Below are 18,365 nucleotides of genomic sequence, written 5' to 3'. Positions count from 1 at the left end.
ATTAAGATCATAATAGAACTAAATACTGATAATACATTTAAACACAATGCACATTGCAATACTTATCAATAGCAATTAACTATGTTCTATATATGTCCGGTTTGTTTTGAATCTAACTTCAAACATAAAAATCGTACAGATTACGTTGAACAAAATCAAAACTAATAAATGAAAGCGGTGATTAAGTTTCTTTACCATAACACATGAATTTAATAGAAAAGACGTCAACCAATTTGACAAAATCCGATGAAAATTACAAATATAACATCAAACTAAATACATGAATTTGGGATAGATAAGTACCGTATATATTTGTTTAGGAGCCAGCTGAAGGACGCCTCCGGGTGCGGGAATTTCTCGCTACATTGAAGACCTGTTGGTGAACTTCTGCTGTTGTTTTTTTCTATGGTCGGGTTGTTGTCTCTTTGGCACATTCCCCATTACCATTCTCAATTTTATATGATCAATAAAGATTAAGGTTTTAAATCTATTAGATGAAACTCAAGTTGAAAATAGACAAATTGATAACAAATCGAATCAACATTACATGTATATAGATACATGCAAATATAGTAGTACATGTAACCAAATTATCTTTAAAATGTGCATAAACAGATAAATAAAATCTTGTATGAGTAACACTAATTTATGCATGCTCCCGAAAGATGAAGTGACAATATTTGTAACCAACATGTTAAAAGCAAATCGCATTTCATAAATATCGAAAACCATTGTCTTGCAACAAGGTTAAACAGTTAGAACTGCGAAATGTTATATTTGTGTTTGTTGATCGAAAAATATTCATCTGTGTATTTATTGTAAACCGTCAAATTTACCAATTGACCTGTACCTCTACAAAGAACATAACGTATGTGTGGTTGCAAAGAACATCAGTCAACAATTGTAGCGTTTTGAATACACATATGAATTGTTTCTTCATTCTCACTTCGCTATAAAAAAAAAAACTGTAAGAACATACTTTCTAGGTAAAACGTGTACAATCAAATTTTAACGTGCAAACTACACAGAAAATGCAATATGGTACCTCTTATAAAAAATCCTACTGTCATAACGTATGCAGTGCAATTTCAAAACTAAACAATATAGATATGCTAAACTTGATGTAAACGACTTATTTGATTCACATTTAAAATCAAATATAGAAAGTCAGTTAATTAGAGAATAGTCAGTTCAAACTTAATTTCTTCTGCAGGTCTATTTTAAACTGAATTTGTCTGTCCTCATCTTTTTATATAAAGCTTGATTGATCAAATTGATTAAATGATGAATACTGAACGTGCAGATATGTTTTAGACATATTAGACATATACAATGATGGCATATAATTTTCAATATCTGTGAAATCTAATCTCTTTTTTTTTTGTGATTGTGTACGGTTTTTGTTTTTCATTTTTAGCCATATCTTTGTCAATTTATTTTCGACTCACTTTCACAAATTTAAACTTGGATGGAGAGTTGTCTCATTGGCACTAATGCCACATCTTATTACACATGTTATATCTATATATGAATTTATATCTGAAAAGTAAACACCAAGTAATTGACGTAAAAAAAATAAGTATTGGCATTGGCAAGTAAAAAATCCCAGGGCACATTAAAACGAAAGGATATAGCAATCCTATTGAACCTGCGACACATACCAAACTGATTAAAAGTTTAATACCATTAACAATTCGAAGTTTATTGAACCAGAAGCGTATTTCGACTTTTGAGGTTATTCAGTGATCCTCGAGTCGGGTTTTAATATTCCAAAGTCCAAACCTTAATAAAAATGTTGATGAGCAGATGGAACCAAACAGGATCAGAAGTTAATCAAAATACAGGCACATAATCAGAGATTTTCTAGAGTGAGATGCATTGCTTGATTCTTACTTTAAGAAATCAAATTCCAATCGAACAAAATCCGTATTACCCGTTTCATAATGAAAAAAATTGGGCAGATAAAATGAACCGGCACAAATTTATGGGGAAAACACTTGCATATCTGAGACATTTTTGAGTGTTATTCATTATTGTATTTAAACTTGATAGGGAAAAGAAGAAATAAATTTAGCAAACGCTAATCGATTGAAAACTCGAAATCTTGATAATATTTTCGTACAATAAGGAATTTTTTAGATACGCTGCCGGTTAGTGAAACTGAGTTATCCAATACAATAAGGTTAGTCCTCTGGTTTGCTGTTCATTTTAATGTTCTTGAAGCCACGAAGCACTAATGATTTCCCAAAATCTCAACCTACGCCAATAATACATATATGTTGTTGTATATAAGGGATTACCTAAGTGTTCATTAATTGCTATAACTTCTACAAGACATTTCTCAACTCTCTCGGTGCTACTCAAATTTTTTAAAACTTCACCAGTGTATGAGCAGAAAATTGATGAACCAGGGATATGTCAAGAACGTCTCGTTCCTATACAAAAAGTTCATCGGTAGTTGATGCCAAGAACTTGTTGATAAATACTCCGTATCAACTTCACAAATAATACACGATGATCTTGAAGTATAGATTCTATGTTTTGACCTTATTTATCTACTTAATTACGTGGTATAGTATTCTTTCGGTTCTTTGTGACGTGGCTAGGTACTTTCACATCCCGCCATTGTGTTATTGTAATATGATAACTTTTGTATACGTGTCTTACTGTTTTCCTAATGTGCTTTGTCTATATGCCTTTTTGTTTTTGTTTGTTAACATATTTTTTGCGTTTTTAATGATTGAGATTATAACACGACTGCTGCACCCTTTTTTGTATTTTTAATTATACTACCTATTAGTTTTGTTCACACATTGTTGTCAATATAAAGAAATTTCTTGTGATTGTCATACACGGGAGAGTTTTAGCTAACCATAAATTCACCATTTTCTACATACGAAAATGCCTGTACTAAGTCAGCTACATACATATGACATTTTTTTATAAATTTGCTTGATGTGTTTGAGCTTTTGATTTTGTCATTTTATAGGTGACTTTCCGTGTCGAACATTTCTCCGAATTCGGTATTTTTGTTATTTAACATTTTTATTTAAATATTAAAATGACGGTAAAGCTTTAAAGTTCACCTACGATGGTCAACCATTGACATGTGTCATTGTTATTGGATTCTCAATGCTCTTCAACTTTGTACTTTTTTGGCTTTATAAATATTTTGGTATGAGCGTCACTGATGAGTCTTATGTAGACGAAACGCGTGTCTGGCATACTAAATTATAATCCTGGTACCTTTGATAACTATTTACAACACTGGGTCGATGCCACTGCTGGTGGACGTTTCGTCCCCGAGGGTATCGGCAGTCCGGTAGTCAACACTTCGGTGTTGACATGAATATCAATAATGTGGTCATTTTTATAAATTTCCTGTTTACAAAACTTTGAACTTTTCGAGAAAAAAAACTAAGGATTTTCTTATTCCAGGCATATATTACCTCAGCCGTATTTGGCACAACTTTTTGGAATTTTGATCCTCAATGCTCTTCAACTTCGTACTTGTTTGGCTTTATAAATATTTTTATATGAGCGTCACTGATGAGTCTTCTGTAGACGAAACGCGCGTCTGGTGTACTAAATTATAATCCTGGTACCTTTGATAACTATTTACACCACTGGGTCGATGCCACTGCTAGTGGACGTTTCGTTCCCGAGGGTATCACCAGGTCAGTAGTCAACACTTCGGTGTTGACATGAATATCAATAATGTGGTCATTTTTATAAATTTCCTGTTAACAAAACTTTGAATTTTTCGAAAAACTAAGGATTTTCTTATCCCAGGCATAGATTACCTTAGCCGTATTTGGCACAACTTTTTGGAATTTCGGGTCCTCAGTGCTCTTCAACTTTGTACTTGTTTGGCTTTATAAATATTTTGATATGAGCGTCACTGATGAATCTTATGAAGACAAAACACGCGTCTGGCGTACTAAATAATAATCCTAGTACCTTTGATAACTATCATAGCTCATAAATGTTTCAAATCACAAATAGCTAAGCCTTATTCATTTATATATTTAATCCATATAAATTTGAGCGTTGGTAATAATATACGTTCTAACTTAAGACTTGACTTGAAAATAAAACTACATGTATATTTCCACATTTTATGAAAGGTTTTATGTGCAATAAATGTAACGATAAAACAAACTAGATGAATTTCAAAACAGTATTACAGGATTCTCCACTGTCTGTTTCAACTGCTGTCATTCTTATCTCCGTATCACCAAATAAATATTCAATCTCAACGGTCCGTTTTTCGTCTGATGGGTTTGGTATGTCTATCGTCGCGTCACAAACTCGGTAGCAACCCTCTTCGTCTGTATATTCGGTAAATTCGGAGTCCGATTTGTACATAGCAAGGTCCATATAGCATTGCTGAGGTTCATCCGTCAAATATTCTCTTTTTATGGTTGTGCCTACTGGAACTGATTCGTTTTTCTTTACTATGAAATCAAATATCTTTGGACATATATACCGACCTCCAGCTCTCTTCTTCCTTGACATCTCATGCACTTTTGGGTCGAACGGTTCAAAGATTTTTGTTCCGTATGAATTCATCATGACTCTCGATTCAATAATTCTTTCATGACCAAATATTACAGCTCCCTTTAGAACAGATAAACCTGGATCATCAGGAACAATAAAGGTTTTGTTGGGTAATGCTTCTTTAAGAGCGCGAAGCACGTACTTACATTCAGAAAACCCTCCAACTAACACAAAGAGAGAAACTTCTTTTATTGCTTTGATTTTACTCGTTTCTTTCACTAAAGATACAATTCTGTCTATTGTTGGACCAAAGAACGACTTCATTAACTCAGCATCGATACAAAATTTTTCTCTGTTGCGTTTTATTTTATTTTTATATTTAGACATCTTGATCTTTTTATCTACATCGTCCTCTCCTAGTTCCTCTATTAGCTCATTAATTGTCACTAAGGGAATTCGTATGTAATTCTTGTCTGTTATTTCTCTTCTTTTAAATGTTTCAAATTCTCTTAGAAGCTCCAGGTAGGCTGATGGCTGTTTCTTTTTCATCAGATTTACCAACTTCTGTCCAAGAATATCTCTCAGAACTTCCATAAAGGCGTTATCTACTTGTGTTCCACCACAGTCATCGCCGATAGCGTGGTGGAGTTCTTTCAATGAAGGATATTCACAATCAACACCTTTTGGTAGTCTCTCGTGGATTGTTATATCAGCTGTACCCCCTAACAATTATAACCAAATATATATTTGTCTGTGTATGATATTAGGATTTGATGGTTTACTTCAATAGGAAAGCAACCAAATACAAAGTCATCCCCCACACATATATACACCCAACTAGTTTATATATATCAACAGTTATCAATAATAAATAAAAACAACAACACGAACTCCACTAAAAACTGGGAGTGAAATCATGTGCTCCGGAAGGGAAAGCATATCCTGCACCGTATACGTCACCGTCGTGTTATTTCTTTGTTCAGTTCGGTAATGATGGAAGGTAATTATGACTGAGAAAGAATATCAGATATGATTTCTGACACACATTTGTCATAATGGCTAATCAGCTCATGATGGTGACCGTAAAATTTCTTGATGACCTTAATTTGATCACATAGCCCTGTCCTAGCAACTTTTGAGAAAGCAGTATTCCTCGTTCAACAAAATCAACATACTTTGGTCTATCTCTAAAGTAACTATCGATTGAGACACATATACTCCATATGCTGGTGCTGCTGGGATGTTGCTACACAGAAACGGAAAGTTGACAATAGAAAAATAAAACTGATCGCGTTTGTCATAAATTTTGGTATTTTACATACCATCAGTAGTCATTTCGAGAAAAAGGTCTAAATATTAAGCAGATTAATCTGTGTCGGTAGTATCTTTAATTTCAAGTTCACTTGGACATATTAAATGTAAATGATCACTGAATCTATTATTATTCAGAGACAGTACATCATCAATATACGGAAAGATGAAATTAAAAGACTGGGCTAATTTCTTTTCTCCTTTCTGTACAAGCCTTTGGATAAATCTGCCTCATAGGAATACAAAAACAAATCTCCAAGTAAAGGAGCGCAATTGTTACTCATTGAATTACAATAGTCTGTTGGAAGACCAAAACCTTCAAATTTAACAAATATGTTGTCAATTAAAAAGTCCAGCATGGCAGTGTTATCCTCTTCGGTGTATTTTTTGCTTGACTGTATGATTTTTCACAAAGTAAGCTGAATTCCTGACCAAAACTAGATATTTAAAACGGCTAGTGCTATTTTTGTTAAAGACACATAAGTTGACGAGTTCTTTCAGTCGAGCTACATGTACATGTATATCAATTAATTATGTGGAATAGTGGTATAAAGAGTTGAAAAATCAAAGGTTTTAATGTTGATACAATGTTTTAATGATTGAGATTGTAAATTCACCGATAAATCTTTTGAATGTTTCAGTATCCACATCTGATTAACACCACTTCTTGAATATGCCGTTTCGGAATATTTCTGAAGTCCTTCTTTAACTGCAGTGAGTATGGCAGAAAGACCTTTAGAAAGGGGGTAAGTGGAACACTTGGAAGAACCTGCAATATACTTTTCCTTATAAGGATTAATGTGAAGCTTAGGAATCCAATATAAGGATGGAAGATCCTGGTCTTCATCCTTTGGAAAAACACCAAAGGAGATTAGAATGTAGTGTTTCTTCTACAAAAAAATGATTCATTGATAGAAAAAAATGACAAAATCATAAAATTAAATGACTTGCGGTGATGGATAAATGTAACAGTTTTACCTATACATAAAAACGGATCTCGCGTTTACTTTCCAAATAAATTTTCTGTTAAAATTAAATTTCTTTGACTTGTACACTTTGGATGCTTCAAGTATACGAATGTTTACCTCCTAAATCAATGATCATATATTTCTGTCCTGTTCGATTAAGCAAGCGTCTTTCATTTGATGCACGTGAATTTTCTTGAAAGAGACAGAAAATAGAGGCTGCTTCCGGTTCCAAGGCAATCACAAGCTTGTTATCATCTATACCAGCCTACAAATATAAAAAATAATGTCACATTACATTCTGGCAACCTTTTAGTGTATGCTATCACAAACTAGTCAAAACATTTACTAAATTTTATCATCGATACAAGGACATCATTCGTAAGTATAACTCAACATGCTGACATCTTATACGGTCAGGTATTTCACATTCAATCTTTTATGGTAATATTCTTTATAAAGCACAAAAATGTCAGTATTCACCTAGTAAAACCTTTAAAGGGATACAGTTACGATACTGTTGTCAGGTTATTAAAGATTGCATATTTTGGTTTTAATATTGATTCACTTATAGGGTCTTTGCATCGGAATTAAACACATTTTTTTAAACCAGTTGTTGGCATTACACGGGTTATGTTCTTCACATATTTTTTATGATGGTATAATACTAAACCGCTAACGGGAGGGATTGTGCCTGATATTCATATAATAAAGACATAATTTTTCAATTAGTTTAATTGAGGTCTGGAGCTGGCATGTCAGTAACTGTTAATAGTCGGTTGTTATTTATGTATTATTGTCATTTTGTTTCATATTCTGACATCGGACTCAGGCTTCTCTTGAACTGAATTTTAATGTGCGTATTGTTATGCGTTTACTTTTCTACATTGGCTAGAGGTATAGGGTAGGGTTGAAATATCAAAAAACATGTTTAACCCCGCCGCATGTTTGCACCTGTCCCGATTAAGGAGCCGCTGGCCTTTGTTAGTCTTGTATGATTTTTAATTTTAGTTTCTTGTGTATAATTCGGAGTATAGTATGACGTCCATTAACACTGAACTGGTATATATTTGTTAAGGGGTCAGCTGATGGACCTCTCCGGGTGCGGGAGTTACTTTCTGCGTTATAGACCTATTGGTGACCTTTTGTTAATGTCTGTTATATGGTCGGGTTGTGGTCTCTTTGACACAAGTCATTCCCAATTTCCATTTTCAATTTTTATTTTTATGCCGTGCATATTCCCTTGCGGAATGTTCAGTTGATACTTGGTGTATACATTCCCTTTTGAGATGTTACGTGATGACTAATTTGCATTTAACGAAATTAGACGTTAAGCTAATACCTGATGTTTACATTCCCAAGTAATATGTTAAGTTTATACCTGATGTGCACATTCGCACATGGTATATTTAGTGTGTTTAATTTATGGCCTTAAGTGTTCATACCCGCGTGAGATGTTTTAAGTGAAGTCCTGATGAGCACGTGCCTACATGAGATATTCGGATAATACCTGATGTTCACTTTCCAACAAGAGATGTTTAGTTTAAACCTGATATGCACATACAGTACCCACATTAGATGCCTATAGTACCTCATGTATACCTAATATGAACATATGCTTAAGTATACCCGACGTGAACATTCCAACAAGCTATGTTTAGTTTATACCTGATGTGCACATTCCCGCATGAACTGTTTAGATGCATCTCTCCATATCGTTGGAACAGTTAATACCCATCGTATTTCATGTGGCTCTATGGCTTTGCCCGTTTCATCAAAATGAGTCAATAAATGATCTTTGAGTGCTTTGATAAATTTTGAAAATACTTCTGAAGCGACAACAGTTTTTCCTGTCACATCTTTAAGTCTTTGATGCTTTAGATTCTGAAAGAGAATGCTAAAGATATTAAAAGTTTGACATTCAGAATTATAAGACTTCAATAAACGCATATATTTAAATGTGTGTTTGAAAATTTGAAAGTTTATGTTAATTTATCGTCTTTTTTAAAAAGAATTATCTTTGTAATGCACTTTTCTTTTTAGAATATCGATATTCGTGAAGGAGATGAGACGAGGTCAACAACAATAGAAATACTTGGAAAACAACATGAATAAATGAATCAATGGTGCAACGCCATCGACGACGATTCACTAAGTTTCCCTAATGTGTGTGCTATGTTCACATTGCTTGATCGGTGTGAGAAAAAATCGATAGTCCTCTACAAAGTATATCTGGTGTAAGTATGAACAAAAGATATTTTGTCAATTGCATTTTAAAAAGCGTCAGTACCTCATTGTCATACAGTATCATTTTGAAACGATGAAAGAAGTAATAATCTTCTTGATTTTCATTGTCCTCTTCTTTTATCCGCGAATAATCACTCTCTGCTTCATATCCAATGGATTTGGTCTTTCTGTTGCTGTTCAGAAGAATACATGTAGGTGTCTTAAGTGACAACAGTTGTGCAGTTCCTGAATTCCAGGTCTGGTTAGAATGAATTAGAAGCGGATCACGTTTGAAATCAGTCGTCAGAGAAAATGCATACCCAGAATAGGTTGTGCCAAAATCTATAGATGCAACCAACAAATAATCAGACATTGTTTCGAAATTGTCAGATAAAATACACCTGAAAAAAACATCTGTATTACTAAAAAAATGCAGCCATTCTTATCTCCCTATGTTATACTTCCGGATAAAGACTTGAATTCATTATAAAATTCGTAAAATTAGCTGTTGTATTTTGTTATGCAGTTGAGCTCAATGATGTGTAAAGTCTTTTTCATATTTCAAAGAGTTAAAATTCTTATAGATTTTCAAGATCAGTTAAATAGGTTCAAAATGAAAGCAAAACACACAGATATGAAATGTGAAAAGACTTTACTGTACCTCTTATAGTTATTCTTATGCCATTAAGTTTGAAGTTGTAAAATAAAACCATATATCGACATGTAAAACTTGATTTAAACGATTCGTTGAATTTACAGTTGATACGAATTGTCAAAATTTATCAAGGAAGTGATTTGAAGTAGAACAGTGAGTTCAACAGTCCAGGCAATTATTTATTTGTGTAATATTATTTGGATGGGTAATATTACTTACACAACATGGATTGATTTCGGAAAATAATATAAGCAGTGTTTGATTTATAGGGTTTCAACATAATACTTTAAAACAATACACGACATAGGTCGTCAGTCAGCTTTTATCAATGTAGGATTTTTCAACAATTACACATGCAAATTACCTCAAGTATATAAAGGTTGTAATTTAGACAATCAAATATCTATCATCATTATCATATTCTCCGGATTAAATATCATATAAAGACAAAAACTGACGAGGTACGGACTGGCACAGGAATAAGTTGAAGGTCTAAACTATTTTTTTTAAATCTCAATTTAATCATAAATAGACCAATAACTATTTTAATATTATGATAAAATTGAGTATGGAAATTTGGGAATATTTCAAAGAGACAACAACTCGACCAGAGAACAGCCGAAGGCCACCAATGGTTCTTCAACGCAGCGAGCATATCCCGCACCCGGAGGTGGTCCTCGACTGGATCTTAATACAATTGTGTACAAGTTCAGTGAAAATGAGGTCACACTAAACTCCAAAACATATAAATGAAGTAAAATTAAAAATATACAAGACTAACAAAGGCCAGAGGCTCCAAAGTCCCAAGCGGTTCCAGCTTCGATCAGCATACTACTCTACACTAATGTAAAATTGAAAATGGAAATGGAGAATGTGTCAAAGAGACAACAACCCGACCATAGAAAGGACAACAGCAGAAGGTCACCAAAAGGTCTTCAATATAGCGAGAAATTCCCGCACCCGGAGGCGTCCTTTTAGCTGGCCCCTAAACAAATATGTACTAGTTCAGTGATAATGACTAGTTTGTGATATCGAAAAACCCTGGTGTAATATCTTTTCAGTATTACAGAGATTTCTTTCGTTGAAATCAAATACGTTACACGAGCGAATCAAACAGGTTGAGATATACAAACACCATAAGATGGTGACAAAGGAACGTCACCATCTAACAATTGACAATTAACAATAGGAAATGAAAAATCATCTCTTTTATCAAAAATTTTGGTATTACGCTTCCCGTTAAAGGGGTAAATTCAGTAAATAAATATACGTCATCAGGGACCGCCCATTTAGGGGAGAGCTTTCTGTATAACAATGAAGTCATAGGCTCTTCTGATTGGTAGATAATGTTTGTAATAAATATTTTTTGGCAGATGGATCAAAACTAGAGTTGAAAAAACAAAAAAAACAAATGCTGAATGTACTAAATATTTTTACTACAGGGTTGAAAAGTAATGGGGGTCAGTATAGGAATTCAGTGTGAATCTACATTGTTTGTAAACAAGGCCATGTGAATGCTCAAAAATGCCGCATGACCGTTTTTATTAGTGCAAAAGATAGGGCTACATTTGTACTTTCATGAATTTTATATGAAAGTTTCCAAGTTCTAAAGGTAAAGCAGGTATAAATTTAATTCCATACATAGATTAGCATTAAAGTCAATGGGAGATTTTGTACTGAATTTACCCTTAAAAATATAGATATCATGATCCAGGAAAGGGTAGTGTTCATTGTTAGTATTATCTTTATTTAAAGTAAGTTCGGCAGGATAAATCTCTTTATAGTGATTACTGAAGTCGTCGTTATTGAAAGCTAATATATCATCTAAACATCTAACAGTGTTGTTAAATTTTTGAATCAGATTTTGTATCGATGGGTCTTTTCATTTTTTCGTCATAAATTGTAACTCACAACAATACAGAAACAGGTCCCCAATAAGCGGTGCACTATTAGTCCCGGCGATGCGATTTCCGATAACCTGACGATATACGGAATATTACGTGTGCGAAAGAATTTGTTTGCCACCCGCAAACTAACATTTGTTCGCAAAATATTTAAACATTCATCATAGAAAATTAGATAGAAAATATACCATTTACAATGCTATAAAACGAGTTGATGTAATATTCGAAGAAAATATATATAGAAAAGGGAGAAACAATAGTCTTATCACATTCCATATAATATTAAAAGACGTTTATTAATTAATACGTGTATCGCCTGTTGCAATCAAAATGATGAATTTAAATTTAAAAGCTTCCGACAATAATCTAATGATAACAGAAATTCAAAGTAGCTTTATTCTTTTATAGCAGCGGTATTTGTTAAAGTGACAGATCGCTAAGACGCGCGTGTCCAACATCATGCAAGCATGGTGGAATGGTTAAGTGGTTGTCTTTTCGCCTACGCAGGTCAATTCAGTTAAATGATGCACCGTCTAGTATTTCTCGCACTTACATCATCAGAAAAACGCCAAAGGTAATTCCAGTGTTGAATTTTTTTTTATATGCAACAGTTTCATCAAAGGAGCGAAGTGATGTAATTTAGTATTGTGATTTGTCAAGTATTTTGAAAAAAAAATACTTTTCAATGGTATACAGTCTTGAATCTAAGCCGTTGAGACTGAAAACAAAATCTTCATGTTTCAGCTTACGATTAATATCTTTTCTCAGTTTTGAAATGGCAAAGTAAAGCTATAAATCTGTTATGGCATGTAGATAGTAACATGTTAAAACAGTAAAGAGAAAACATAACATTATTAATAGAGGTTTTAAGTTTTTCTGATAACCATCCAAAGAAAGCAAAAAATATACATGCGGTATGGGCTTTGCACATTGTTGAAGGTCGTACGGTGACCTATAGTTGTTATTTTCTGTGTCATTGGCAATCATACCACATCTTCTTTTGTATATGTGCTGATGGGACAACTTCAATAGATTATTTATACACATTTTTTTTTTTTTTTATTTTAAGTTTAGTTTCTTGTGTACAATTTGGAGTTTAGTATGGCGTTCACTATCACTGAACTAGTATATATTTGTTTTGGGGCCAGCTGAAGGACGCCCCCGAGTGCGGGAATTTCTCGCTACATTGAAGATCTGTTGGTGACCTTTTGTTGTTGTTTTTTTTTCTATGGTCGGGTTGTTGTCTCTTTGACACATTTCCCATTTCCATTCTCAATTTAAAAGAATAAAAGACATAGAAAAGGAACTTCAATTTTACATATTAGTTTTACAGTAACTTGATAATCTAACCATTATCATTTTTCTAATAACCTGTATGTATCAACTTCTGTCAAATGTCAATGATTGTATAATATGAAATGGGCCAGAAACTTAGCATGTCTAGTCTTAGATTTAATACACGATAATCCCATCTGTTACTTATAAATCAATAATCTCTTAATACGAATTCAGTTATTTTACTGAACAATAGTTAACGCTACAGGTTTGGAATGATTTTTTGTTAGATAATCACCTATCTATAAGTCCTATGTACTTCGAAAAAAACCTAAGAAATATAAATAGTACTAGATGTAGGACTGTATATCTAGTATATATCATGACAACAATCTTAATCAAGCATACAGCATTCTGTCTTTATGCTTGATTTACATTTTTATCAAGGTGTACAGTCCTACATCTATTCCCAAGAATTAGCATCAAAATTTTTGAAATTGGACAACCAACAGTCAATCAATCGCTTTTAAAATGATGTTGGCGGTATATCTGAATTTGTTATCTGCAACACTAAGGAAAACACAATTTTTAAAATTTAACTGTCTGAGACTCAAGTAATAATAGATAAATATCACATGTCGTGTTTCATTGACCCCCCCCCCCCCGGTGACTGGGGAATAGAAATATTGTCACTAGGTCTTTGTCCGACCGGCAGTAAAAAAAAGTGGCACGTTTGTTCGACTGTACGGGTTGTTCACGTTTGCAGTCACGTTCGGTCAGAATAAGCATGTTGAATCCGATGCCTCGTGTAAAGAGAGTACTCGCTATTTGAGGGATCGGTAGGTGGCATGTTAAAAGGCAACATTTGTGTCCCTATCCAATATATAATATGTTCCAGTGGCGGTCCACATTTCCTTGACCTTCATCCCGGATTGCCTCAATTACAAGACCTATCTATTGTATTTATTGTTAACTTTTTCTCGTCCTGAAAATGCATGAAACATCTGCCACTGGACGTTAAGCAACCAACAATCGAGCAATCAATCATTGATTCACAGGTGGTAATTATTTCATAAATAGATTAATATCAATACACAGCATTAATTCAAACTATATAAATTTAAAGTAGATAATTTATACGTGTAATACAAATACAACTATTTTCATTAACAAAATTGGTTGAGCCCTTATTGCATATATTATGATATATACATTGTATCATATTTAATATAAACAGACATGAAAGCATGAAAAGTTAATTTCATTATGATTAATACATCATAATCAAATCAAATCAAATCATTTTATTGGTGTAAAATCCAAATATTGGATTGTTATCAAGACAATCATGACAATCATTACAAACATACAATATTGAAATTTAAACAACATTCATATTCTATAAGACTATATATTAAGATATTTTGGAGGAGGTGATACTTTTGCAAATTTGAAAATACAAGTACATAAATTCATAATGCAATTGTTATAAAATATATCATAACAAATACTATAAGAAAGATATAAAATAGTCATAACTTTGTGACATCCCTCAAAGAGTTCTTGCAAAGGTTCTTTAACGTGAGGAGACTGTGCTACTTTCGGAGATAACGTTCCAATTCCGACCGGACGTAGAATAGGTTCAAGCTATGTATAATCACCGTGTTCTTTACAAATTGATATATAAAATATGTAATACTTATGATATCGCTTGATATCACCTCGAGTTATTATACTACGCTTTAGAATAATGGGGTATACTGTTTTACCTCTGTCTGTCCGTCCGTCCAATGAATATTTTTCGTCGCATCTTTCTCAGGAACTACATTACAAGGATTTCTGAAATTTGGTTTTAGGGTTTATATGAGTCAGCTACATAAATACCTTGGATACGTTTTCAGATTCATAACTCAACAACTTCCTGTGTACTTTATACTTTTAGGGGACGGAGGTATCCTTAGTGAGCAGTCTATAGCTCACAGATTCACCTGTTTAATTTCAATATATTAATAAACGAGCCTTTGTCGTCGAACTTTAACATTAGACTTTTAAGACTATTTGTACCCTTCAGAATTTTATCAAATTTGACAAAAAGAAGATTGTCCGGTAAATAGTGTGAGTATTGTTTTTTATTGAAAAAAATCATATATGTCCATTGATATGGACGAACCATCATCGTCTTAAACTTTGAAACTCACTAACGATTAACGAATGGAAATGCGGTAGTTCAATATAGTAGCAGCTACGTAGCGGCTTTCAACAACTAGTTTATAGCAGTACACGTCCAGTAGGTAAAATCTACGTAGCACTACGTAACTGCTACGATATTGAACTCAACTCTGCAGTTACGTAACGCTACATCTACCTAGAAATTGGCCATTGAACGTATAGCTAGCATAGCTGCTAAATAGATCTCAGGGTTGCGTTCAAATATCGTAGCGCCTACGTAGATTTTGAATATTGAACGTGTAGCTATAGACTAGTTGTTACATAGATATTGATAGCAGCTACGTAGCCGCTACGTGGCCGTGTACTTGTACATCCCAACGACAAAAAGCCAGTAAGTACAGACCTGAGCGTACTCGCAGTTACTGACAGCTAGTTCAAAGCCACTATAGAATTCTGCTTTTTGGTCGGGTTTATCTCTTTGACATGTCCCCCATTTCCATTCTCAATTTTACAATATATAGATGTATATGCCTATGCTACGAGCTTCATGACCAAAATGAACATACAAAGAATAACAAAATATACGTAAGTTCAGCTATCCCTTAGGGAGTTCGAACCCTAGTTTCTTTTAAAACAATTTCGAAGTTTTATCATCGGCAAAATAGTATGTCAGTACCGAAACACATGTGTTTTTTTATACTCTCGGGGATTATAGAACAGCAGTCCTCCTTTTTTGGAGCGATACTGTCATGAAAATAATTAATTTTGTAAAGCTTGTGTTTACTAATATTTTGTGCTTCAGACCAAAACTTAAATTTGTAGAGCAAAAAAGTATCAGTGAGGTTGAACTTTTTCAGCCAATGACTGAATATAAGAACTCTTTTTAAAAGTCACTTTGTATAAAAATGACACCTACCATCAACGTATTCCAACATCAATCCGAATTCTGATAGCAAACAATCTAGTTCGGAAGACTCCGTATACATACTATGAGTACTTTATTGTAATTATATTACAAAATATTGATCACATGATGTTATTATTACTAGACTTGCAATTGCTTTACATAAATCCTTGTATAAAAATGACACCTAAAATCCACGTATTCCAACATCAATCCGAATTTTGATAGCAAACAATCTAGTTCGGAAGACTCCCTATACATACTATAAGTACTTTATTGTAATTATATCACAAAATATTGATTACATGATGCTAGTGTTACTAGACTTGCAATTGCCTTACATCAATCCAACACTAATATAGTGTTCTGGCGGTTTTTGTATTATATGCTAATGATAAATGTATAACATTTATGAAAGGGTTTAAGCATTTTAGGCCATTATCAGGGATTTGCCTAAATCAATTTATTTTAATTTTGTCGTTGTCAATAGATCTGCAATATTTTGATGCTTTTTGTAAGCTATTATTGGTTTGCTTGAAAATAGTTCGTTGCAACTGCATCCTGTTTTAGTAGATCCCAATGTTTACTAATGCATTGTTTCAATTTATAAATGTATGGATTATATTTCGTTGCCAATACTAAAGGAATTTCTTTTGTGTTTTGTTTGGCCTTTTTTCTGATTAAATCAGATCTATTACATGATAATGTCTCAGTTATGTACTTTTCGATTTCAATCTCCTTATATCCTCTCTTTATTAAGTTAAATCTGAACTGTAACAAAATATATTGTAAATCAACATCATTATTTGTTGTTCTAATATATCTGATTACTTCGCCCTTGATAAGCCCTGCAAACACATGTCTACTGTGACAGCTTTTACTCTCTAGATAAAGGAAGGCATTTATCGGTTATAAGTGTGCTGTCACATCCAACATATTTTCATTAGAAAATCTACTTCCCTTGAATATAATAACAAAAAACATACTTATAAGATTACAAAATAATTCTTTATATTGGTATATATTAATTTAAAACATTTCAAACAAATAAAAGGAATTCGAGATATAAATAAATGTCTTTGATAAACTATTGTCTTTGCGAGTAACTAGTACATTACAGATTTTGTAACGATTTTAAATTCAATAAAGAAAACTACATGTATAAGATAAAATTATAACCCTGTTCAAGGTAGACAATCAACATATTGACTTTATAAAATTAAACATAGACTCATAGTTCAAAGGAATATAACTCTTGTATACAAATGACACATCAATCGAATTATTTAGCTGCGAATTTGTCCGCCAACTTCAAGGAAGATTCTAATTTATCAATATAACCACAAGTTGTTAATATATAGATACTGACAACTAATGAATGCTAACCACAGTAAAGAATATTTGTTTGAAATTTTTTAACATTTACTCAGAAAAATGCTCGAACTACTTGACTTTCAAAGCTCATAATTAACGTATTTACACACAGATATACATTGTAATATTGTTGGTAAACATTACAAACCTGTAATCGTATAAGACACTATACACCTCGTGTGTTTGCATTAACTTATCCAAAAATATATTTATTTCAAGCCTAAATATTTCGACATGTTGTTTACGTTTTATAAATTTTAGAATTCTAATTGTGTCAAAAATTCCGGTAAAGATTTGACTAAATACCAATATCCTGATATCGTCTGGTAAATATGCTACACCAATCAATATTTATTGTAGTTGGCGCGGGTAAACAAAAACCTGTATGAACATACTTAAACGAAAATTATGTTTCACAGAAGATAGAAACAAAAACACACATAAGTATGCACTAACAGTTACATGTAACGATGACGATAGAGGATACTGGCATGTTCCATACTATTAAACAAAAATCTCATATTTGAAAGCGTTCCATTTAAATTTTCCTGAAAAGTCAGAAAAGTGAAAAATGATTGTAATAAAAGCAAATAAAATCAGACATAAAATGCAAAAAGACGTTACTGTACCTCTAACAGTTATGCTATTTTCATTAGGTTTTAAAACCAAACTATATATCGCCATGTACAACTTGATTTAAACGATTCGTGGAATTTACAGTTGATACGACTTATCCACATTCATAAAGGAAGTGATTTGAAATAGAACAGTGAGTCCAAACTTCCTATTTCAAATCTATTTTTAACAGAATTTTTCTTACTTTAAATCTTAGCATCTGCTTTATTTCATCTATTGAAAGATATGTGTTCAGAGATGCCTTAGATGTGTTAACCATACATGTATACATTGATTGCTGATCAATAGAAAATATGTTCACTATATTTACGCATTTTCTAGGGTTTGACATATGTATTTAAACAAGTACTGCTCAATTTTGTCAAGACAGTAGGGTTGTTGTTATTGGATAGGTAGCTCACAGACGTGCAGAATGCTCCAAATCTTTTTATTCATGTTTATAAATT

At 32.9% G+C, this 18,365-nt stretch overlaps 1 protein-coding gene across 2 annotated transcripts; it reads right to left on the bottom strand.

The window, feature by feature from the left end:
* Positions 1–4,012: 4,012 nt before the first annotated feature.
* On the bottom strand, positions 4,013–18,030 carry LOC139519121 (heat shock 70 kDa protein 12A-like). 2 transcript variants are annotated; one of them, XM_071310938.1, is made up of 5 exons: positions 17,913–18,030; positions 9,067–9,403; positions 8,445–8,660; positions 6,897–7,044; positions 4,013–5,222 (listed from the first exon to the last, which is right to left on the bottom strand). In XM_071310938.1, exons 2-5 carry the CDS (start codon positions 9,373–9,375, stop codon positions 4,162–4,164), a joined length of 1,734 nt encoding a protein of 577 aa, XP_071167039.1. In that variant the 5' UTR covers positions 9,376–9,403; positions 17,913–18,030; the 3' UTR covers positions 4,013–4,161. The 2 variants fall into 2 exon arrangements, with proteins under 2 accessions (XP_071167039.1, XP_071167038.1); XM_071310937.1 differs by lacking the exon at positions 17,913–18,030 and adding an exon at positions 9,664–9,779.
* Between the last annotated feature and the right edge of the window lie 335 nt (positions 18,031–18,365).

This window comes from Mytilus edulis, chromosome 4, assembly GCF_963676685.1.
Source record: "Mytilus edulis chromosome 4, xbMytEdul2.2, whole genome shotgun sequence".
Taxonomy (NCBI): Eukaryota; Metazoa; Mollusca; class Bivalvia; order Mytilida; family Mytilidae; genus Mytilus; species Mytilus edulis.
The sequence above is the reverse complement of the archived record's forward strand: the minus strand, read 5'-3'. Positions and strand labels throughout refer to the sequence as shown.